This window comes from Malania oleifera, chromosome 4 (genome assembly GCF_029873635.1).
Source record: "Malania oleifera isolate guangnan ecotype guangnan chromosome 4, ASM2987363v1, whole genome shotgun sequence".
Taxonomy (NCBI): domain Eukaryota; kingdom Viridiplantae; phylum Streptophyta; class Magnoliopsida; order Santalales; family Ximeniaceae; genus Malania; species Malania oleifera.
The window spans coordinates 41,031,613-41,057,895 of NC_080420.1; the positions used below are offsets into that span (position 1 = coordinate 41,031,613).

The following is a 26,283-nucleotide window of genomic DNA, read 5'->3' on the forward strand; positions in this document are numbered from 1 at the left end:
AGTTTGGAAATCTGCTATGCTAGATGTGTAGAGAATCTCCCCTAGAACACTGTAGTTGTTTCTATTTGTTGATTTGGGCTGAATCCGAGCTGGATTTGAAGAGAAAAAGCGGAGTAAACGTTCTAAAGAGAGAAAATGGAAGGAGAAATGGATTTCTTTGCAAAGAAGCTTCCTTGGATCCTTTTATACGCGATGTTGTCACGTGGCTTCGTCAACGAGAAGACAGGAGTCGTCAACAAACCACAGAAGGGACTTCGTCGGTGAGAGGATGCGTTTGTCGACAAAACTTAAAATTTGAAATTCACTCACTCAAGATCTCTTCATCGATGAGGGACTGAACTTCGTCGACGATGTCTAGAAGAACACTCGTCGATGAAGACAAGAGATTCGTCAACGAGGTCTACTATTCTTTTCCTTTCAAGATTCCCCCTTTTTCCTTATTCTTTATTTATCTATTCCATTTAATATCTTCCTAATTATTTAATCATTATAATTTTTTGGGTCTCTACATTCTCCCCTCCTTTAGAAAATTTCGTCCTCAAAATTTTGCTAATCATTTGTTTTCACATTTCTACAATTGTTAACTCATTGTCTCATACAGTTCAATAATATCACCAGATAAACTTTTGCATTATCTATAATTAAGTAAAATCACCATTATCTTAAATATAAATTCATACCTGCCCCCTTGGCTTTATCTACCTCATCCAGGACCATCATGCAGACACGTGCTTGTCCACCACTACCTCGGGGTACTTGCTGATTTCCCCGAATCTTACTAGGTGCAAGTGCAATAGGCAGCAATTCATGACAGTTCCTCCTTATGTGCCCTGGTTTACCGCATCTATAGCAATTAGGAGTCCTGATCCAGTATTCACCCCCATGCCTCTTATTACATTTATAACATATATGGTAAGATAGATTATCCTAATAACCATGATCTGCCACTTCCTACCTTAGGCCCATAGTATTCTTCTCTCTCTTCTATGATCCCTGACTACCCTCTACTTGAGAACCGGAAGGTGCAGGCCTCTTCCTTTGCTCTATTGGCTCTGTACAGCCCTAGATGCTCTTCTCTAGCACCGAAGCCTTGTCCACCAAGTCTAAAAAATTCTGGACTTGGAACCCCACTACAAGCTCATAAAGCCTTCGTCTCTGACCTTTTTCAAACTTCCTGGCCTTCCTCGCCTCATTTGGGATCAGGAACGAAGCAAAACATGATAGTTCAACAAACTTAGTCGCATATTCCCCCACAGTCATATTCCCCTATGCGAGATTAGTAAATTCCTCAATATTTTCCTCCCTAATAGATAAGAAGAAATACCTATCGAAGAATAACTCCTTAAATCGGTCCCACGTTAGAGCTATCTTTACTAACATCTGTTCCTCTAGCAGCTTCACAGAAAGCCACCAGCATTTCGCATCTTCTGCCATCTTAAATGCAGTATAGTGGACTTTCTACTCGTCCGTGTAACAAAGCACTTCCAGTATTTCCTCAATTTGCTAAACCCAGTTTTTTGTAGTCAATGGATTAGATCCTCCCTCAAAAGTTGGAGGGTTTAGTCTCATAAACTCCTTGATGCTACAACCCTGATCTACCACTGGACAGTTGTGCCCTCTAGTATCCTTCCTCATTTTTTCCCTAACCTATCGGGCTATACCCCTCAACATCATGGAGGTATCAATATTATCTTCACTAGAAGTCTCTGAATCATTTCTTCCTTCAGCCTCCATATCCTCATCCCTTGGATCCATCTTGGAAATAGAACAAAAAAAGGATAAGAATTCTATTATCATAACCCTATCAACACAATCATTAATTTAATTTCCAATATATGCCCAACTTTCAATTTAGGACCGTCTCAAATCTCAGAAATGAAATCATATAAAGTTTACCATTGCTTTTCTAAGGCCATTAACTACTTTAGAAAAATTACAGGAAATCGTCAACGTATTTCCGCCTCCAGGCTACAAAACAAAATCCTACACTTCTCAACACCTAGCTTACCCACTTCCTAATCCTATACTCTGGTATTAATCATCTTTGAGTTTCCAGAATCCCAAAACTAGGCTCTAATACCAAAACGTAACGCCTCGAACCCAAAACTAGGGTCCCAAGTGTTATACGAAATATATCTCCTGTATTTGATATCATAATCTCAATCATCTAGCGAAAGTAATGACAAGTCCTAAAAAATATACCAGAGTTTCTACACCCATTTACATCTCAAAAACATAACTCAACACCCAGTATTATCAAATATCCATAAACATCTATAAAAACATAAATATATTACAACCCCAAAATAATAACCATAGTTTATACCCTCTCTTTCTTCCAAAAATGCTATACCAGCCTCGAGCTATCTATGCTCAATCACGCGAAGGTCCTTAAAAAGATAAGTTCAACTATCGGGTGAGACACATTTCAATGAGGAAGGAATACATTAAAGCAATGTGTGGTTAAGATTTGTGTACAATATACGCATACATTCATTATTTTCAAATGAAACCATAATTATAAAACCATTCTCTGCTCCTAATCAAACACGTGCAAAGTATTTTACCAACGAGAGTTTCCAAGAATTAGGGTGATTACCCATCCATACAAGTAGCACCCCTCTGCTCTAATACTTTAAGCAACCTATGGTCACATTTGAAGCATATCAGGGCACTTACCTTACTCAGTAAGCCCTCAGGTGATTAGTTTATCTCGTACTCACACATTCACACAATTTAACAACATATATTTATACATTTACTATAAAATAAACCAACCCAAAATCATCGTTAATATACTGAAAATATACATTTAATTTCTTACACAATTATCTATAAAATCTGTCATTTTATCTTTCCTTTTTAGCAAATAATAACTAGTAACACAACCCTAGGTTTAGAAATTTACATTTCAAACGGTTGGCTTTTCAAAACTCACATGAAAATCATATACATATATACACAATTTTTTCATTTTTACCAATTAATTTTATAAAAATCCTGATTTAATATATCCCCCTTACCTGATTTCTTGAACTATGCCAATAGGAACCCCAAAAGATGCCCCTGGCAATTTCTTAAAACTTCCCAGCTATTGTTGAACCTATAACTTTGATATCACTTCTTGACATTCGTTCAACTTGAAAACGCACAAAGGAAGCACACAATCAAACACGAACAAATCAACAACCACAAATGCAATCACTCGACGATGAAATATACTCAAGAAGCAATCAAACAATAATAAGAAGAATCAAAAATACAACTAGAACGCATAAGATTTATATGGTTCGACAATAGCCTACATCCACGGGAGCAGCAACTGCGGTTTCATTATGATCAATGTCGAAGCTACAATCTTTGAAGCTTACTTGAAGCTTAATCCATATAAGGTTACATAATGATGTTTATATAAAACTTAATGCCTATAGAAAAGTTCTAGTAAACCTAAAGTGATCCCTCGAGGAAAATCCTCCAGATAAACCCAATCTACAAGCCTCTGAATTCAAATTACACCTTCAACGGTTTTGTGCTGAGCAAAGGTTCTCCTACGTACTTCATAAAACCTCTTCTCATGCAATTATTCCTCGCTTCATGTAACTTTCTCCGGTACATGTGATCCGCTCTGAATATGAGCCACATCCCCAATAAATATAAACTAGATATCAATATTAAGATTCATCAATTCAAAATTTTCCTTTTAAATATGTCTTCCTACGGTTGTTTAATTCTTACCATAGAGATGTTTGCTACCAATGTAAATGGAGTGAAATTAAAATAAAAGGGTATTAAGTTATCATTATTATTATTTTAATTAACAGATATTTACTATGTTACGCCTTTGATAGTCTAAGGAGGGTGTAAATGTTGTTTCCAAAAGCTTAAGGAGTTATTTGTAATAGGTAGTATAGTTTGAAGGATATAAGTGAAATTTTTTTTTTAAATAAGAGGTCTTTTCACGTTTAAAACCATAATGTTAACTTCAAATAATTTTGAATTAAAAATTTCAAAATTTTCTAACTATTAATCAAAGATTTTTTTACAAAATTAAATAAATACAAATATAATGACCCACAATGTTATCAATATTAATATCATTAAATTGTGCATCCATTGCTTGATTTTCTCATTGCATATCATTACAAATGAAAGGTATGATTTTCTCACAACATGTCATTATAAATGAAAGATAACTTCCAATAATAAATTTGCTAAATTTATTCTCTCTAAATTCTTGGATATATATGCGCGCGCACACTCTTATTAATGTTGAGTTAATTAATATTTTAATCACTTGTTATGTTACTTAAATATTATAACTTCTCCCAAGAGGATTCTTATATATTAGAGAAACGAATGCAAGGTCTTATTAGTATTTCACCTAATTGTTTAGGGATTGGTTATTTTAAATTAAAAAATATCAAATTGCTTTTATTATTTAGCCTAAATAACAAAACATTTAAAGTTCTAATTATTCAATTTATGCAATTATATATCCAAATTTAGTAATTTATCTTGCTCCATGTTAAAAGATAAATACATTATTAATTTAAAATTGAACATATTAATATTTTTCAATAAATATATTAAAAATTAATAAATACACAAGTTTCTACACATATAAATTAATATCTAGTTATAATTTTTTGCTTCAATTTATATATTGGAGCATTGAATTGGCATTGGAATATTGAATCTTTCATTTATATTTGTAATTTAAAATTCAAATGTGGTAAGTGACTTATGAGTTTAAATTGATTTGTGGTTGACTATACATCACTTTCCTTTTTATGCAATTTAATTAATATATGTTTAGGTAGTTAATCCTTTTGACGTTAGCCCATGTTGAGCCATTATCATGATGATATTGATTTAAACATATATATTAAATACCCATATCAATTAAAGATTAAGGTCATTTATTTCCATTAAGATATGTTATAAATAAAATTTGTGGATTAGAGAGTGGGTATTGTGAGGGAATGGAGGATCTAAGCTTCAATTTTAATAATATTAAAAATTAGATGGAATCGTCACTAACCTGTTATTTTCCTAGGTGCTGTTAGATCATTTAATTACTACTCGTTGATTGGTCTCTAAACTAATCCTATGCCAAGGAACCAATAGTCTCAGTTTCCATTTACTAGAGTTAGATCGTGAGTTCAGTTATGCAAAGGGAAGATACTAGCACCTTCTACACACCATTTTACGAATGGTACCCAATTAATTATGAATTATCTCTAAATTAAATATAATTGTCTTTAATTAACTCCTTTAAAATAAATGAAATAAATAAAAATCTAAAGAGAAAATGAAAAATAAAGTGTGATTTATGAATGTCTAATAAGGCCTCCAAAAGAGGGGATTTTTGTTAGATAAACGCTCCTCAAAACTAATATAGGTGAAGTCTGAAATAGTTTTTTATCCTTCATTTAATCATTGAGACGCACACACAAAAATAAATTATATATATAAATAACTATCAAGTAAAATCATCAAATTTTAACAAAAAAAAGCCTTAAAATATTCCCAGATTTTTTTCCAAAATTTATAGAATTTTTCTGAAAATTTTTCAACATCTTTTTCTAAAATTTTCTGAGATTTTTAAAGACTTTTCCTCAATTTTTACTTTTTTTTATATCCAAGTCAAAATAACCCAAATATTTTTTTATTTTTTTTCTAATTTTTAAAACATTTTTCCTATTTTTTTATTTTATATATATATATATATATAATTCAATTAAAAATCAATTTCAAACAAAAATTAAACTAAAGTGGCGTGTCAAAAATCATATCCATTCAATCAGTCTTAACCCAGTTTGGCCCATGCGTCCGCGAGCCGTGGAGATACATAGTTCTTATTTTTTTCATGTATTTAGTTTTTTGCATTGTATTTTTTCATTTTGTTGCATTAATAAATTTTGTTTATTTGTGTTATATAAATCCCAAACAAAATGAAGTATCTGCACGTGGAAGAGGTATTAGTACTTACATAACATTTCACGAACAATACCAATTAAGCATGGATTTCACTAATTAAAGGAAAGGGTCCTTAATTCCAATTACATTATTGCTTTTATTTAATATAAAATCTCAATCAAATCTCATAATAATCCGATCAAATATGCACGATTCTCTCACATAAGAATCTTTACTCCTTTTAGTAATAAGATTGATTTGAAAAATTATTTATCACTAAAAGGCTCTTGAGCACATTGCATTCAAGAAGAATGATATAATGAATGAGTTTAGAAGTAGATATAAACAAGATATCAACATTAAGATTCATCAATTCAAAATTTTCCTTTTAAAATGTCTTCCTAAATTATGTTTATCATAGCATAGAATTGGGCCGGGCTTTGAAATTGTACAATGTAAAATTGTATAAAATTTCTTTCAGATCCATACAAATCTAAATTCAAGTTTTGAAATTCATGATTCAAACATTACTTTATAATCCAACAAATCTAAATTCAAGTTTCGAAATTCATGATTCAAACATTACTTTATAGTCAGACAAATTTAGTAAAGTACATAATTGTTTTAGACTTTTGCACACTGCATTTGTGTCAAAGAGAGTGAGACCACACATGTGATCTAAAGTTATACTAGTTTTAAAATTGTGGGGAATAAAGGAGATAGGGAAACAAGCATATAAATAGTTAAAATTTAAAACTTTGTATGTTTAATTTATGTCTACATAAGTAAAATAAGGTTAACCTATCTTCATGGCTGTAAAAAAAAAAAAAAATTATTAACATGTAATAGTAAAATTTAATAGATTATTGTTATGGGTATGGCATATAAATGGTTAATATTTTTCTTAGAAAAAATTACTTCTATAAGTCTAAGAAATTTTATTATTAATAAATTTTACTAAATGAGTGGAAAATGCCCATAAGGAAGGGGGGGAAAAGAAAATAAATCACTTGTGGGCTCTCACGACAAAAAATAAATAAATAAATAAGTAAAAGAAATAACATATTAAAAACATAGAAAAATTAATTGCATTATGAGAATTTTAAATAAAATAAAAATTTGTGGAATTAAATAATTAATTTTATAAAAATATACAATATCCACATTACATGAGTAATATATCCAATTCATAATATAGCATATATTATATATTGCAATTTTTACCCGTATGCGTACCATATATTTTATGAAATTACATTGTCCTATCCAAAAAAATTTTAATCAAAAAATAATTTAAACTTAATAAATGAAATAGGTTTTTATTTATTAATAAAATTTAACGCATTTTATACATGTTAAACATAAATGACACTTGACCTTTCTAGCAACTCTGACAATCCTACAGTTGTTTAATTCTTGCCATAGAGATGTTGCTGCCACGTTAGAGAAATTAAAATAAAAGGATAATAAAATATTATTATTATTATTACTATTATTATTAACAGATATTTACTCTGTTGTGCCTTTGATAGTCTAAGGAACCCGTAAATGTCGCTTCTAAAAGCTTAAGAAAGTATTTGTAATGGACGGTATAGTTTAAAGGATATAAGTGAATTTTTTTCATTTTATTTTAAATAAGAGGTCTTTTCATATCTAAAACCACTTCAAATAATTTTGAATTAAAAAAATTTAAAATTTTCTAACTATTAATCAAAGATTTTTTACAAAACTAATTGAATACGATGTTATTAACATTAATATCATTAAATCATGTGTCCATTGCTTGATTTTCTCAAAGCATATCATTAAAAATGAAAGGTATGATTTTCTCACAATAAATCATTACAAATGAAAAGTGACTTTCTATAATAAATTTGTTAAATTTATTCTCTCTAAATTTGTTAAATTTATTAATGTTAAATTAATTAATATTTTAATCATTTGTTACGTTACTTAAATATTATAGCTTATCCCGAGAGGATTCTTATATAATTAGAGAAATGAATGCAAGGTCTTATTAGTATTTCACCTAATTGTTTAGGGATTGGTTATTTTAAATTAAAACATATCAAATTGCTTTTTATTATTTAGCCTAAATAACAAAATATTCAAAGTTCTAATTATTCAATTTATGCAATTATATATCTAAATTTAGTAATTTATCTTGTTCCATGTTAAACGATAATTACATTATTAATTTAAACATTATCATATTAATATTTTCAAGTAAATATTTTAAAAATTAATAAATACACAGGTTTCTACAAATATAAATTGATATCTTGCTTCAATTCATATATTGGAGCATTGAATTGGTTATATTTTTAAGTTAAAATTTAAATTTGGTAAGTGACTTTTGAGTTTAAATTGATTTGTGGTCGACTATGCGTTACTTTCCATTTTATGCAATTTAATTAATATATGTTTACATAGTTAATCCAGCCCAAATTGAGCCATTATCATGATGATATTGATTTAAACAGATATATTAATTACCCATATCAATTAAATATTAAGGTCATTTATTTCCATTAAGATATGTTATAAATAAAATTTGTGGATCAGAGAGTGGGTATTTTGAGGAAATAGAGGATCTAAGTTTCAAAAAAAAATTCTATAAACCAAATATATAATTTTATTTTGATTTAGAATTTTTAGGGAAAAAAAAAAAGGATTTTTTTTCGTTATTTTTTTTAAATAAAGAAGCTCCTAAATTTATTCCAGCAAATTATTTTGATTTGTAATTTTTCAAATTTGTATTTTTGGAAAGAGAATATTTATTTACCTTGTTTTTTACATGAAAATCTACCTTGCAACAAACTAATTAATTTTTTTTTTAAAGGATGAAGCTCATGTATTTTTTCAAAGAGTTATTTTTTTCATTTAAAATTTTATATAAAAACTAACTTCTTATATGTTTTAAGGTTTGCAAGCAATTTGTTATTATCTTAAAAATTATTATGCTTAAATATAAACAAACTGATGACAAATTACAAACCCGTGACTATAATACTATGTATTAGAAATACTTGACACTAAAATAATTTAATGCTTCCGTGTCTTGTACTTGAATTTGTGTGAATTTACACAAAATTCAATATAATTTTATCATATATTTTATCCAAATTCATAAAAATTCAATCCAAAAGTCCTCCCAAACACAAGGTTAATTAAAACTTTCGCACATGCTCATTATAATCTCTAAATTTCATATGTGATGTTTGTAGCTAATTAATATTTCAAAGAACATCTAAATTTGCTAAGCCTATTCTTGGGAGATGTTTTGGAATTAGATTTAAGGGGGGGAAAAAAATGTAACACAAGATTGTATTGACGTCACAGGACCATCATGGGCACATGTGTCAACCAGCTGCGCTTCCAAGATCTCGACTCTCGACACAAATCAACTCAAGAATGACGGTCGGCTCAGGACCAACGGCTGGCTCGAGGTGAAATACTAAGTCTTAACTCATCAAATTAGCATTAGTGTAAGCTCGAGGTCGAGGTTAAAGATCAAGTCTTAAGCTTGGGGCTAAAGGTTGACCCAAAAGCCAAGATGAAAAAGAAATTTGTAACTCTGAATTTCAATTCCATTCCTTGCAAAGTCAAGCTTGTATTTAAGCAAACACCCATGTCAAAGATACTTGGGAGATTTCCTAAAAGTATCCAACTAATTTACGATCCACTCTCCATCATAAATTTTTTTTTTTAAAAAAAAATAATAAAAATCTCAAGACTGCGTTTGGAAGCACAGATGTTTGACCTTAGATTTGAATTTGAGTGAATTTGAACAAATTTCAATACAATTTCATATTACATCTTATTCAAATTCAATTCAAATCTAAATTCGAAGTCTCTCCTAATTAACAGTTAGATGAACAAGCATTGAATGGATGATTATTACTCTTTTTTTTTTTCCCATGATGACTGTTAGAAACTCAACATAAAAACAAAACAAAAATAAAAAACAAAAAATACCAGAGAGGGAGCAACACAATCATTTCATTAACATGGTCTACCAACAAAAACCAGCTCCCATGAGATAATCGAGCAGAAATATTCTGCCAATTTTTTGACTGATGGGTGGGGTGAACTCCCATGGCTTGTCTTACAATACAGGACTCTTCATATATTAAGATCAGCAAAAGATTTATCCAAGGAAAAGGGCATTTTTGCCTTTATTATTTCAATTAACTTCCCAAACTTTTTTTATCATAATACATATTACGAAGCTGTTCATGCTTTGGTATCTTCTTTCGGATTCTGCATGTTACTCCAGGCCTAGTCAGTAGAACCGCTGCTAGCCTCATTTTGTCATTTCAATGGCGGAGAGTTCTTGAAAAGGAAGGATGAGAAGAATGCAAGTGAACTGCGGGGCTTGAAAATGGGCACAGCATGGCCAGCTCCTCTGAATGTCGCAAATGTAAGGCCCTTGTATTTTTGAAACCAGCCAATCACCTGATCGACAAAGTCCTACCCTTGTTAACTAAAGCAACATGCTTTCTGTATAGGCAATGCAATACTCACGCACATTACTGTTGATGCCAACAACACAAAAAGACTTGCAAATAATTTGGCCTGCACAGCTCATTTGGTTCTCAAGCCATGACTAGGACCCCATCATCATCATCATCTCTCCCTCTCTCCTCTCTCTCTCTAAAAGATTATAAGCTTAATTTTACTTTTTGGTGACATCTACCATGACTGATCTTTAAGTGGCTCGGACAAGGAGAAATTTTATAATTAATGACACCGATGAAAATGAGAACCACCCTTTTCTTAGTATGGCCATTGCCCAGAGTTAGTCTATAAAGGGAAGAATATATTACCAATCAGCAAAAATAGAGTATATGTTCAAAAACGTATTAAAGGACATAAACAGGAATATTTAAATGGAGCACAGATGGAATAAAACATTGGCATAAAATCACTAGTGAAGAAAATATAGAATAATATGATTAGATTTTAATTATAATTTTACGTATGAAGAAATAAGGATTAATTACCTGCATCTCATGGTACCACGGCCTCCATGCTTGAGTGATTGGTAGGCTCATAGACTTTATGCTGTACCTTGTGGACAAAACTGGAACTCTTCCATCTGTATCTCCACTGGAGCAACCAATTGCAAACATCATAAAGGATAAAGAAAATCTAATAACATTCTCCAGAAACTGAAACGTGATTGCCAATGTGTACCTGTAGATCCATATTTTTAGTCCTCCTCTAATAAGCTTCTTGTATATAGGAACCATGGATGGTTTTGAGTCTGACCAGGCACTAAACATTGTATCACTGCATCCACCCAAGCTAGAATAAATGCTCAATCTAAGCATAGAAACCCGAGAACTTGTTCTCTTCATTATAAAATTCCAGCACATGTTAAGTCATTTTATGGAATTTATGCATCAATGTCCTAGTGGACGGTGACAACCATCAGAAAGCATCAGAGTGGGAGAAGTTGTTTACTTGCAGATGCTCCAGTTCTTGAGTACATGACCATCACTGACATGGAGCGCTTTCTGAACATCTGGTCTGTTGTAGAAGATTTTTGCATAATCATCAAGGCATGGGTCATAACCACCCATAATCCTTGGCATCTAAACCATCACCATCAGGTAAATAAGTTCAAGAGGCTCAAAAAATTCATACAAATAATAATTTTCTTTTGTAACTAAATGACAAATGGCCTAGAACTTGATCAACATGCCATCTTACCAACTTTGAGGCCATTACCAGGTTTAAGACTCTAGTTAAACAATATGATGTGTAAGCAAATGCCAATTTTATAGTTTAGTATGAGTTGATATCTAGAAAGGTCTCCTGCATTGTATGGCCCAACAAAATATATATATATATATATATATATATACAATGCCACAACAAAACATTATTTTCTAATTTTGAATTATTATTTACCATCGTAGTTGTCTGCTGAAACATGAATTGCATTGATTTGTCATCTGAACCTGTTGAGTTGCGAACACAGACAGGGGTATACAGGCTGTACATATCTATCTCTTTGTACTGTGCATATACTTCACCTACAGCTCGACTACAATTCTCATTACTCCAAGTATTGTTGCTGTTGAAATCACAATTTTCTATGATAATCTGGTGAGTTTCATCAGATACCACAGCATGGCTCCAAGCATAATCCACAAAACCTCTCCAGTCCTCAGCATCCAAAGTTTCAGGATTACCCAACTGCAATTCAACAAAAATATCAGATTGATTTATACCCTTCCTCACTAAATAATAGATAGTACAAGCATAAACACTATGTCTGAGGATAAAACCAAGCTAAAACAAGCTAGATATATTTGAGAATAATACTCATGGAAATGTTAAAGCAGTTGAGCAATAACTATGCAATTGACTAGAGGAAAGTCCAATAGTATGAGTATATATTTTCTATATTTTTTTTAACGATTACAACTAGGCAAGGACCATACCAAGATACCCCTGAGATTTATGTGAAGGTAAGGATTATTGTTCTTGTCATAGATGAGCTCAGCCAGCTCTGGAATATATTTTCCTGGTAAGTGTTGAATGACTAGGGTCTGCATTAGAAGTTCAGTTGACATAAAACATAGAAGGGCTAGTAAGGTGAAATACCTGCATAGCTTTCTCCGGCAATATAAAATCTCCGCCTTCTATACAACGGGAACTTTACGAACCACTTATGTAGGAAAACATAAGCATCATTTGCTAATGCAAATAAACCAAAATATACAAAGCATAGCAGAATAATTAGACTCATAACCCGCTGATAAATCAATCATACAGACAATTCATAAATAAGCTTCTAGGCACATCGAACCAAATGTCTCAGATATGCTCAGACAAAAGCCAACTCCTACTCAAAATATAATTGCAAATGACAAAAATTCTCACATGCATATGGAATTCAAATATGGCGTACCTGTAAAGTTATCTCCAATATTATCATAATCACTAGATGAATTTGAATAAGAAAAGCCAACTCCTACTGGAGATTCCAAAAACAACATATTGGCTTCTGCATCATAATAGAGGTTTTTTAAAACAATCTTATTATTATCAATGAATTAACGTTTGTACAATAGTGAATGTAGGAATATGTGATATCTCTGTGTGACTCTGTGTGTGCTTATGCATCTGTGCATATATGGATGCATATGTCATAATTGTACATAGATCACGCAACTGCACATAAGCGTACATGGCCTATGTATGCTTATAAGTGTGATTGTAGATCTCATACCTTTATTCCATGAGTAAGGATTAAATTTAAGTCCATGTCCATTTCTGTCCACAATAAAGGGACCAATCTCTTGTGTTGCTCCATATCCCACAGAGGAGCATCCAGGTCCTGAAACATAAAGAATCTCGTCGCCTTACCAGATAACATGGAATCAAAGCACCAAATGGAGTTGTTAAATGTGACTTTATCAGCTGAGTTGGAAATGAGGAAGATTGCCTCACTATTACAGAAAAATTAATATTTAAAAAAAAAAGAATGATAACCAAGATATAGACTTAAGAGTACCAGAAAAGCATAAAGCTTGCTGTGTGCCTGTGTGGCTCATGTTTGTGTGTGTTGGTTATGTAGATCAATATATAGATGGATTATGATAGACCTTTGGTCAGAGGCTTGTTGAGGTGGTTGGCAAAGAAGACAATTGCAAGCTGATTAATATTTCCCACACTGGTTTCTATGGGTATTAGAGAATGTGAAGCAATAGAATTTTTTTTTTTTTACTTGACCATGGCAAAACTCTGTAAAGCAGCATTTTCCAATACCGCCTAGAAGCATCCATTACTGGAGTGCCAGAACAGGGAGGATGCAATAGCTGGATGAACAAATGATGTAGCACTTTTAAGATTTGCCATCACAGGCACTAGTTTGAAATATTCCATAACTGTCTAATCAGTGATGAATGAAGATGGTTTAATAGATGGCCCCAAATATTCCATGTGTGCTCACCTCCATTAAGCCAAAGCACTAAAGGCTTCTCATGGGGTCGAGATGAGGCCTCATAGAACCAGTAGAAAAGTGCTCTCCCATACTCTTCATTCACTGTGATATAACCAGCATAGTGCCGGAAATCTACGTTTGGCTGACCAGGCAAGTCAGTCACAAGATCCTCTTTTCCCCATGAGTTCAAACCCCTATGCCAATGCTCACTGCCTACAACAGCATTGACATATAATAAAGGAATAAGAATGAAACTAAGGGAAATCATCAGCTTGAAAACAAAATTCATTGAAACGCAAAAACCAAATTAGAGTCCAGAGGCAGTTCCTACAAGACACAATGAAAACAAACCAAGCCCACCTACCTATATATACTCATGATTACCTGTATCCTCAATCCGTTATCAAGAGAATTATTTTTTTTAAATGAGATGTAGATGAAGAGTCCTACATAAAGATATTTCTTTTATTGGGTTGACCACTCGAAACTTGATGTGGGATTTAGGCAGATTTTTATTGCTAAGCAATTAAGTGGAGCATCCGTCTTTTTTTTTTTTCTTTTTTTTTTTTTTTGTTCCCCTAGATGTTGAATCTTACACATGAACATCATTGGGACCCTTGAAGTAGATTTTTTATCACAATTCTTACCAACTTTTAACTTCAACACCAAATTCTGCTTGAATTAGAAATGTTTACCTGTACCTCAAAATGTTTTACTAACTTTCATTATCCATTTTAGAAAACTACTTGCAAATCCATCAATCCACTGATTTTTTGATTTTATTCTTTAATTAAAAATTATTGTTCAGTTTCTTATTACTATTGTTAACATAGTCAATATAAACAATAATAAATATTTTTATTAAAATAAACATTTAATACATTGACAATTCAATGCAAACAACATTTAATGTTCAGCCTTAAAAACATTTTCAGGCACAAAAAAAAAAAAAATCAAATAACATTTTATTTTAAACAATATTTAATCTAAACACCACTTAATATTGGAGCTAGACAATTTAATGTCAGCCTTAAAGAACGTTTTTTAGGCAAAAAAAAAAAAAATCAAAGAACATTTAATTAAAAATAATATTTCACGCAAACACTACTTAATATTGGAGTAATGGCAGCCTTTCAACGGTTAGCTCTATAGAGCTTCCAATATATATATCCCAAAAGTAGACCCTTGCGAAGCAAAGTTTTATTCTACTCTTTGTTTAAAATATATTAGTCTATTAAAATTTATTGATGAGTCAAAGTTGTTTTATTCATTAAACAGTTTGCACAGAAAAGCAAACAAAAGTAGAAGAAGCCCTTGCAACTATACACAAAAAATAACAACTAAAATAAACTCTTCGATGCCAACTCCTATAAAAATTTTGAAGGAAAGTCTCACCCCTTCAATAGCTCTATGGTTCCTCACACTTCTAAAGATCTAAAAAAATGACAAGGAAAAAGAAATTCAATTTTCTTTCTCTACCCGTAAAAGCCCTTGCTATGAAGAAAGATCCTTTTTCAGGAAATAGAAGTCCACCCAATGATTCCCACCATTGCAAACTAAAAATTTTATTGAATTTCTAACTATAGGCATGATTCATCGCCTCCCAATAATCATCCATAATAAACAATATTTATTCTATGTAAACATACACACACTCGCGCTTAATATAGGCTATAAAGTTATTAATTAAATAGTGTTTATTATAAGCAACATTTAATACATATTTAAACAGAATTCTAAGGCGAAAACATTTAATATAAACAATACTATTTTACAATATTAATTAAAACTAATATTTAATAATTAATATAAACAATACAGACTGTTTATATTAAATGTAAACAATATTTTTTAACATTTATGCAATCATAAATGGGCGCACGTGCATATACTGTTGTATTACACACCACTAAAGGTGTAGGAATAAAAATGACATCTATAACAGCCATTACAAACCACAATCGCCACGAAACTGTTATTGGGAAAATTTACTTTGTTTATTTTTATACTTTTCCTTCTTATTGTCTCTCAATTTTTCTTTCATAAATCAATCTCACCTTATGTAAAGAGGGGAAGACAATTTTGAGGCTGATAACAATTCAAAATTATTCATTTCTTGTAATATTCGCAAGAGATGCAATCGTAAATAGTTTGATACAAACAATGTTCTGTTAAAAAAATTATTGATTTTCATAATATAATTAATTTAATATTTCTTTTATATATTGTTTAACCTCAACCTCCTTTTCTTCTCCAGTTTGTCTTGTTCAAGGTGTTAACAGTTAATTCTTTATTTTTTTAATGATTAAAAGGGCAGCCCAGTCCACAAAGTTCCCATTAATGCAGGGCCTAGGGAAGGGCAGACCATTACGGGTCTATATTAGATAGCTTTATCTTTCTATTTTTGTAAGAGGTTGTTTCCACGCCTCGAACCCATGACCTCTAGATCACACAGTGACAACTATACCATTGCGTCAATATTATTTTTTAATGATTACAACATTGTAATTTCAAAGTTTAGGTTATATTATATATCTTGATAGTCTAGATTTATTAGATTTCACTTACTTTAACTATTAAAATAATAGAACTTGTTTAGTTTATTTATATTTTATGTGCCTTGTAGATTATGGCATATATCCTATTAGAAGCAAATGCAATTTGTTAAACTAATTTATTAATCACATATATGGTTAATGAAAAGTTAAAAAGAGATAATTTTTCCGTTAATAGTTTAACACTAACATAAAATTGTTTACTCTTAGTAAGTTGATCAAACGGATCTGAAATATCTAAAAATCATTTTAAGAATGGTCAGGGGGCTAAAGAATGTAAAACATTTACCAATATAGATAAGGTTATGTATGCTTGAAAAAGAAACTCATAGCCTTCAGCCTTTCACTATATAACGTAGGCTACTCCCATTTACAAATACACTTGTTCTAATTACCACTATGCTACCCACTACTGCTATTTAAAATTGTGGTTCAAATAAAATTTAATGAAAGTCTCTGCCTTTTGTTTATAAATTTATGGCGATTCCTGTTTTTTTTTTTCTTTTCTTTTCCTCCTTTTTTCTGTCAATTGGAAACCTGCTGGGCCTAGGTTACACAACGGGAGGTAACCCATCTCATACCCATTCACTTACCCCATGCAGGATTTGAACCTAAGACCTCCAAACATAGGAGTCCCATGCGTTAACCACTAAGATATCCCTAAGGGAACAATTTAACGGTGATTCTAACATGTCAAAGAATGGCTTGTTACAAATGAGCAAACAAGGTTAATTTGAACATAAAAAAAAAAAAATCAGAAGGTCATAACTGGACAACTCTATATGATACAAAAGTTTTGAAACAATATAAAACATGCATATATTATAATGAAGTAGGCCATTCCCTAAATTAGAACAATCAAAATTTCACATATTCTAGTATCACAAAATTTTGTGACTCTGGCAGTAGGTTCACGGATTCAACCAACAATTCCTTGGAATCTTTGTTGATTCCTGAGTATTCCCACATTCACATTTTGTAATCAGGAACCCCATTCCCAGGAGTGGTAGATATTCCCACAAATCTCTTCAACACCGGCATCCCTAGGTTGGCATCCACACTCCCAACCAAGGAGAATCACCAAAAAATTATGAGGGACAAAAAAGAACCAAGTTATATTTTAGAAATCCAAAAATATCCTGATTATGGAATAACTTGCACCTGATTAAACAACATAGCTTGACTCACGTGTATTTAGAAAATAGTTGCACTATTGAGTTAGCCTTTGAATTATGTTGTAATTTATAATTCATATTTTTAATTATTGCTTTTGATATTGTGCTTTGATGAGTTTAGTAATTTTTAATGTAGTATTTTATCCACTGAATTTTGTGATCAAATAATATATAAAATATTTTTTTTGTGAAGTACACTTGTCCAACTTGAGGATATTATGGGAATAGAAATTTTTTATCATTCCCAGGCATAAACCAAACATGGAATATCTCATGCCCTAGAATCCATTCATGATATGCTTCTAATCCAAATGTGAGAATCCGGAATCCTATATTCCCAGGAATCTTGCATCCTGGATATCAAGATTCGTAGGAATCTCCGCAAACTAAAACATTATGGTCTTCTTTTTTCTTCACTTTCTCTGTTACCTCCAACACAACTCCTATTCCGACAAGTCCCAACAGTCAACAGGAAACACAATCACCAAATACAGCTCATTGGTGGTTTATCCATTAATTGAAGCAGTCAGAGGACAGGAAAAAGTCGCAAAATCTCCAGGAAAGACAATGATGCCAAGAGTAAACGCAGCTTGTAATCATTCACAACTTTAAGTCAACACATGAAACAAGTGTGAATTTTTCATTTTATCATAAATTTGATGATCTGCTAGGTTATAAAATTCAGAATGATCAATACTGTAAACAGAGGACTAGAAACAGATGATTAGTTTGATATGGCTCTCTGGAATATTAAAAGATACCATATGCCCATCATACACCATAGAGGAGACTTATGCCCCAGTTTCAGGATATATCAGAGAAAGGACTGTCTTGGAATAAAGTTAAGCTATATTACCCTATGGTCATGACATCACTATTTTTCCCTTTTCAATTCTTTCTTTTTTTCCTTTTTTTCTTTTTTAGTAAGATGATTAGATGAATTTCATTGAAAAAGACGAAGCTACAATCTTTACACGATTACAGACACTAGAAGCATTACATAAATCCATAAGGAATAGTGACGTGAAGTAAGGATGTTCCCTTCTTTATGTCAATAGTTATGGTGGTGAAGCAAAAAACAGTTAATTGATGTTCACTACAGAGAGCCAAATCAAGCTATGGCAATTTGTTTGCACATATTGACTGTGATCTTCCTGATCACTTTTCATAAGAGTGCCAAGTGAAAAGAAATTATGGTATATATTCCCAATTGATGGTGCTTTTAAAATAAGAAAAAAGAAAAAGAAAAAGGAAAGAAAGGTAAGCTGCTTTTGGGAATCTCATCATCAAAAAGTAGAAAGCTGGGCTTTTGTGGCAGACCTTGTGTATGTTGACTCTTGAATCAAAAGAAGTTGAGGTGGAAATGGACAACAGACAATCAAGTTGGTTGTTGATCTATGACTTGGATTGCAAACTCTTTTCAACTGAATAACAAGATGGGAAATCATCTCATCTCTTAGTGATTTGACTAATCTTTTAATTGTTTAGAAATTACTCATCGAAAGATGTAACAATTCATCCAATAGCACATTTCTAATAATCATCATCACAGACTTCATGATCCTCGTACGTTAAATTACTTTGGACCTTGATATATTTTTATCCATCGGCATCCTATTCATCGGCATAAATTTTTAAAATTGATCTTCTTGCATTAAATTGCTTCGAACCTCAATATACATGTTTATCCAATAGCATACTACATCATCATAGACTTCTGAATTGATTCTCTTACATTAGATTTCTTTGAACCTCAATGTATTTTTATCCAGCTGCCCATTCATAATAATCAACATCACAGATTTCTAAGTTTAAATTGCTTTGAAAGATCCAAACTTCATATTTATATGCCCTGTAGCTACTTATTCTTAGATCCCTTCATCACCCGGAATTCCATTCCTCTCAATATAACCACTCCACTAAAAGCCTAAAAGCTGTTCAAGAACTAGCTTTGGACTTTGTGGGAAAAAAAAAGAGACCTACACACTGACCTACACGCGTAATGGTTTACAACAGTCAATCATATATCAGTTGAAGCTAGACACCTCTTGGTGTGGTTTTTGGTGCCCAAAGATGATGATGTTTACATGGTCTAATTCTCTCATACATAGACAAGTGGTAGGCATAAACATATTCCATGTCTAATGCGGAGTGAAAAGAAATTAAACAATTTCACTAGATATCATTGTGAACAAATTAAAATATATTTAAGTGACCACTAGAATCCCTTAGTGCAACAACAACATGCATATGAAGTGGAATTATATCCTTGCACATACATGCAGAATAATTAAGCTTTTATTGGCCAATGGATATCCTCCTATTGACTTAGCAGACCAACAACAATACCATTTCCTTTTATGTTGGTTCATTGTTACTAAGGTGGGGTTTATTTAAAGAATGAAAGAGAAGCACAAATATGTGCTGATCTTACAGTGATTCATCTCATCAATTCATCTAATATGTCAAAATATTGTGAAGTTAAAACCCTGCGTTTCTTCGTTGATGCTGTACTCCAAATCATTTGTCATGCGAGCAATCTAGACCAGCACAAAACACTTTAGTTTGTGCAAGTGACTGAGCATCAAACTTGACAAGTAGCTTTCTTCACCTTGAGGCCAATTTACAAGACTCTCGTTTCCTATTTGATCAACTTCAACAGGCAACCAACAACTAAATATATGGGTTCAAAAGGTGGTTCTGTGAAATTAATTATTACATGATTGATCGATAAATCAAGTTCGCAATTTGCGATTCTTTCAACATTCTAGGAATGAGATGTCCATGGAATCTTCTTTGCATTTGTTTTGTGGTTGGAGTCTGATGTTCCAATTATCTCACATCCCTGGAAATGAGGTCTGCCCACAACAACAAGCCTTAAGTCCCACTAGGTGGGGACGGCTACATAAATCATTTTCCGCTAATTCACCCGATTGAGAGCATTTTCTTCCACTATAAGGACTATTAAATCCTTCCCTACTACCTTACTCCAAGTTATTTTAGGACTACCTTATCCCTTTTCATGCCAGAAGCAATAACTAACTCACTCCTCCCCACAGGTTCTCTATTAGACCCACGTTTCAAATGCCTAAACCATCTAAGTCATCTCTCCCTTATCTTGTCTTTGACTTGTGTTATGCTTAAATTATTGAGTATATGTTCGATCCTTAGTTTATCTTTTAATGTTATACCACTCATCCACCTTAACATTCGCATTTCAGCAACTTTTACTTTTTGTTTATGTTGTTTCTTAATTACTCAACATTTTAAACCATAAAGCATAGCCGGCATTATAGCTGTCTTATAAAACTTTTCTTTTAATTTTAAGAATTTTCTACAACCACACAACATTCCTAACTCACTTCTCCATTTTACTCAACCTGCTTCATTTCTATATATTCATGTTCTTCAATTTCCCCTTTTGCTTGCATAATAGATCCACATTGTCCACAAAACATGGGAATTCCATTCTCGTTGTCCCTGATGGGAAACTTTCATGGGAATCTTATCTTTGGGACTAAACTACCCCATTGGCCAATTCAACATTAATGTCCTCATATATTATTACATGCAATTATTATATCTATAATAATTACTTATTACAACAATATAAAGAGAAATCAATAAGAAAAAATTAAAGTAGCAATATTATTATTACTGTTATTATGATGCTACAATAATATAACATGACGATGGTTAAAATTTTGAGACCACATTGCCCCCATTATTTGGGTTAATTGGATTATAATGCATTAATTTCCTAGATTTATCATGGTTGAAATTTTTAACACATGGACTTAATTTGATAAATATTCTTATTATTTTATGCTGCAAATATAATTATTTTTCCTACATTGTTCATACAAAAATCACGGGTATGATGGTAATCTCTCACAAGTGTGTCAAGTTTCTCATATTGAACCAAATACTAGCATGGCCATGGAAATCTTACAACATGAACTAAGAAAACATATTTTCATGAGGCAGGCATTTAGAATGAGGAGAATGAGATTCCCAAGAATGTCATTCTATGGGAACATTCTTTATCCAGCAAACCATACACTGCTGAATAAGAAGTGAGGAAATACTGTTTTAGCACTTCAAGGGCGCTACAATAGGATAAGATATGCAAATAAACACCATCTACTAATTGTTCAAAATTAAGGGGAGCTTCTACTTAGAGGCGATTAAGTGCACAGTCCAAAAAAAATGAACATCTTCTACTCTGATGGCATCTAGAGTCACTCAAACAATGTGACGTCTTGCACCAGGTAAATCCTTAACCCTCCCTTTTTACTCTCGTGAATGATAATTTATGGCCAATCCCAAGTTTATGACTTGTGATTCCAAAGCCAAAGCATAATCATACACTAGCAACTTCACACAAGGCAAAGCTTGGTTTTTTGAGGGATCAAGTGGAAAAGTTGACATATAAGTCACACTACAAAAATTACTTTGTAAATTCAGTTGATGGCATTACATTTGGCAATTTTTGTAATAGTACATAATACGTTCACTGCTGCCATTTTAAAGTTTAAAATATAATTATTATATGCCTTTTATCTCTAAATTTGTCAATGAAGATCATACAGTAATCACCCAAGAAAATGCCGACTGAAAACTATGCAACTCAAAATCTCAGACTTAACCATCTCCAATCTCAAAACATTTCTCAATAATAGCTGAACCAAACCTAACACGCATCCAATAGTGCATGATATGAAGAGAAGTACTCTTCCTTCAAACACAGTAAAAAACAGGCAAATAGGCAGTTAGGTGCGACTATCAAAACTTTATTATCAAATTTTCATTATGTGAGAAGCAAATTTTAGTGCACACAACAAATAAGAACAAGAATTTTTTTCTTAAAAAGACATGCCACGCATCCCTCAATCAAACAACCCAAATGATTGAGTTTTTATTGATCGCCTTGAAGAAGTATCACAACTGAAAAATGCTCCATTTAAACCCAGCTCAAAGTTTTAGCATGTATGAGTTTGTGTTTTATAAGCCTACCATCAGTTTTCACTTGCTGTCTCTCTCATTAGCCTCTTATCTAAGATGCACCAATTTGTTTGCCAATTCTGAAACATGAGTAGTCACATCAGCAAACATGACAAATCTTCCATAAAGTGTTAAGAGACCAGAAACGAATCCTGATATGATAATCCTCATCTTGATGCCATTCTTTATTTTTCTCTAGATTAAGTGTCTGTTGATCTAACCTAAGACCTAAGAGTCAAGATAAAGAGCACAAGTTTCTTTTTTGGTAGAAATGATTTTGTACTGTTGACAAAAAAAATGATTTTATACTGAATTTGGCTCGATTTCTGATAGTTATCAACTACATGATGACCAAGCAACCTTGAAGAGAGACTACCTATAAACTTGTAATGGAATACATAGTCTTATCATGACACCATGCTTGCCAATAGATTGACAAAAATTCATGGTTTACCAGTTGTATAGTGACAAATGACAACTGAATCCAGAAGACTGTACAGAAACCCACTACATTTAGCTGAGATCCATGCATGCCCACCGCCCAGTTGGATACCTAATTCATTTATGAGAATAAAGGAAGATTACTTGGCACAACTGGTTTTGTTAGCACTGCCAATCCAGCAGCTGGACTTCGCTGATTAAGGGTTCCCCCTAGAGCAGTAGTACCATAATTGTGCCTAAAATGAATTGAACCTGCCTTTATGTTCATGGTATATGGACCCAATTGTGCCACTACAATATGTTTCAACAACCGGCTGGTGTTTTGTGTTTGCACTTTCCAAAGAATCTTTCATTGGCTGATTAGGGCCACCTTTTGACCACAGTTATCCAGAACTAGTGGAATTGGTAGTCAAAATGCAACCAAGAGATCAGTAGAATTGAATTTGGTTTATACCAGCCTCAAAAAATGAAGCCTCACTGTTTTTTATTTATTTAAAATGTTCCTGATTATCCCATAGAGAATGCCATTATGGGCAAGGCATAACCCAAGTTGGCCCAATTTACACTAGTATCAATCCTCATGATGAATGGATAAACAAAAGCGCACATTCTTCTTGCAAACGCTGAAAGATGCTCTCTCTTTCAACAGCTGGTCAAGAAGCCTAAAAGGGCCCTTATTCACTAAATAAAATTATTGTCTAATCACCACTATTAGACTCCCACAAATGCTACTCCCAGTTTTGAAAGGTATCAATGTTGTTTCAATTCATTCTTTTTTCTTTTTCTTTAATTTCGATTTTTTTTTATTTTATTTTTTGAGAAACATGCTTTCTCCCTTCAAACCTTTATCAATTGCCACTTATCACTTCTTCACATCTCCCATAAACTAGTATTGTATTACTTTAAAAGAATCCCTTTCACTTCCGTTCTTGTTTATGCAGAGAGCTCTCTCACTTAATGCCAAGCTTGAGAAAGAAAAAGAGATTGTGCTAACATGGTCCAGTGTCAGGATTGTCAGGCAAAAACATCACACTAGCATCATTTTTTGTTCTTTTGTTTTATTTTTATTTTTTTTGGGGGGGGGGGTTGTGGGGAATGGAGCATATTAGAATCAGTTAATCAAAATCTATTTTGATACTCTTTTCTAATTCCGCTGCAAAAAATTTATCCATTATCTAGCTAAAATAAAATAAGAAAATCAAGATCAAATTACCATCATACTCTTTTTTTCAAAGGAAATTTATCCAAATTCATTTTGGTCAACCCACACATCCCGTTCAAACCACCCAGCACTCAGAAACGAGCCCTAATTTAGCTTTAATGTCGATGAAATTCCAATATCTCCCGAGGGTTCCCTATAATATTACAGACCTCTCTTGTGGAGTTTGTGGGAGAGATATCATGATGTCCAAATCTCTCCCTAGGAAGAACTTAAAAATCTAGCACAATTATCGGCCTGTAATGCCCCCCAATTTTGAAACGCTCACTAAATTTAAAAATATCAGGCAACATAAAAGCAAGCATTAACTATATGAAACAGAAGCCACATGCGCATAATAATAATAGTAGTAAAACAAAACAAAACAAAAGTAAAAGCAAAAGCAAAAACAGAAAAAGGCACCTATGTTGGGGCTTGAAGATTGGTCTGCAACAATCCAATTTTGATCTTCAAGCCTTCAACTCAGCTAACCAGGTCAAAAACTCAGTACGATTCAGCCGAGTCACCAACCCAGTCCAAGTCCAGCCACCCAAATCCAACCACAAGTCTTCCATAACGTAGTTAAACCCCACCTCTCCTCACCAGAGTCACCACCATCCAAAACCCAACATGGAGCAAAACCTTCAAAAGCTGCTCCATTTTTGGGGCAAAACCCCAGAACATGAAGAAGACTACTACAATCTCCAAGGCATTCGCGCATCCAAATCTTTCTACACCTCACCCAGAGGCCTATCCCTCTTCGCCAGATCATGGGTCCCTCTCTCCACCCCTCCACGTGGCATCATCTGCATGGTCCACGGCTACGGCAACGACATCAGCTGGTCATTTCAGTCCACCCCTGTCTTCCTCGCCCAAAATGGTTTCGCCTGCTTCGCCCTCGACCTCGAAGGCCATGGCCGATCACAGGGCCTCAAGGCCTTCGTCCCACATGTCAACCTTGTCGTCGATGATTGCACTTCCTTCTTCGCCTCCGTACAGAAAGACCCCCAATATCAGGGGCTGCCGTCGTTCCTCTACGGCGAGTCCATGGGCGGCGCCATATGCCTGTTGATCCATTTTGCGAACCCTAGCGCCTTCCGCGGCGCAATTCTCGTCGCCCCCATGTGTAAAATTTCCGATAACGTGAGACCCAGATGGCCGATTCCTCAGATTCTCATGTTCCTCGCGAGATTTTTCCCCACTCTGCCCGTAGTTCCCACCACGGATCTCTTGGACAAGTCCGTGAAGGTTGCGGAGAAGAAGATCGTCGCCGGGATGAACCCGATGAGGTATCGGGGGAGGCCTAGACTGGGAACTGTGGCGGAGCTTTTGAGGGTTACCGATTATTTGAGCTCTCGACTGTGGGACGTGGAGATTCCGTTCATCGTGCTCCATGGGAGTGCAGACACTGTGACGGATCCAGAAGTGAGCAGGGCTTTGTATGAGGAGGCGAGGAGCAGAGACAAGAGCATGAAGATTTATGATGGGATGATGCATTCTCTGCTGTTTGGGGAGACGGATGAGAATGTTGAGATTGTTCGCCGTGATATTCTCACGTGGTTGGAGAATCGATGCTGAGGAGAGAATTTAATCGTGTTCTTGAATCTTAAAATTGAAGTTTGCAATATGTTTTACAGACTGTAGCATTGATTTCCATTGATTTTACAGCTTTTTTCGGGTTTCAAAATGCAGGAGATGTGTGTCAATGTAGATGAAACCCAGAATTTTTTCACTCAAAAGGATTGATTTGCTACTGCATCATAAGATTTTATGTTCATTGCAATTTGTTCCTTGATCATATGCGACTGGTTTGATGCAAAGAAGAAAAGCACTTGCATATTTTTCTCCCAACATGAGAAATTTCTTTTGTATATTTAGATCTCTGTAGGCAATGAACAAGATAGAAAGCTAGAGAGAAGTATTATCAGCAATTCAGCATCATAATTCATACAATTTTCATCTCTCTCTCTCTCTTTGTGGTTGGCAGTTTCATCTAATACCGTTAGTGCAATTACGTAATTTGAATGTTAC

General features: G+C 33.2%; 2 protein-coding genes across 2 annotated transcripts; one reads left to right on the plus strand and one right to left on the minus strand.

Annotated features, from left to right (window-relative positions):
* Nucleotides 1-9,903: 9,903 nt before the first annotated feature.
* LOC131154133 (serine carboxypeptidase-like 31) lies at nt 9,904-24,691 on the minus strand. The gene is made up of 10 exons (XM_058106670.1): nt 24,676-24,691; nt 13,166-13,273; nt 12,845-12,940; nt 12,538-12,630; nt 12,375-12,475; nt 11,839-12,126; nt 11,389-11,519; nt 11,119-11,214; nt 10,926-11,031; nt 9,904-10,377 (listed from the first exon to the last, which is right to left on the minus strand). The coding sequence occupies exons 3-10, from the start codon at nt 12,930-12,932 to the stop codon at nt 10,234-10,236; spliced, it is 1,047 nt and encodes a 348-aa protein (XP_057962653.1). The 5' UTR covers nt 12,933-12,940; nt 13,166-13,273; nt 24,676-24,691; the 3' UTR covers nt 9,904-10,233.
* LOC131154132 (caffeoylshikimate esterase) lies at nt 24,450-26,035 on the plus strand. The gene has a single exon (XM_058106668.1). The coding sequence runs from the start codon at nt 24,883-24,885 to the stop codon at nt 25,828-25,830; it is 948 nt and encodes a 315-aa protein (XP_057962651.1). The 5' UTR covers nt 24,450-24,882; the 3' UTR covers nt 25,831-26,035.
* Nucleotides 26,036-26,283: the final 248 nt, after the last annotated feature.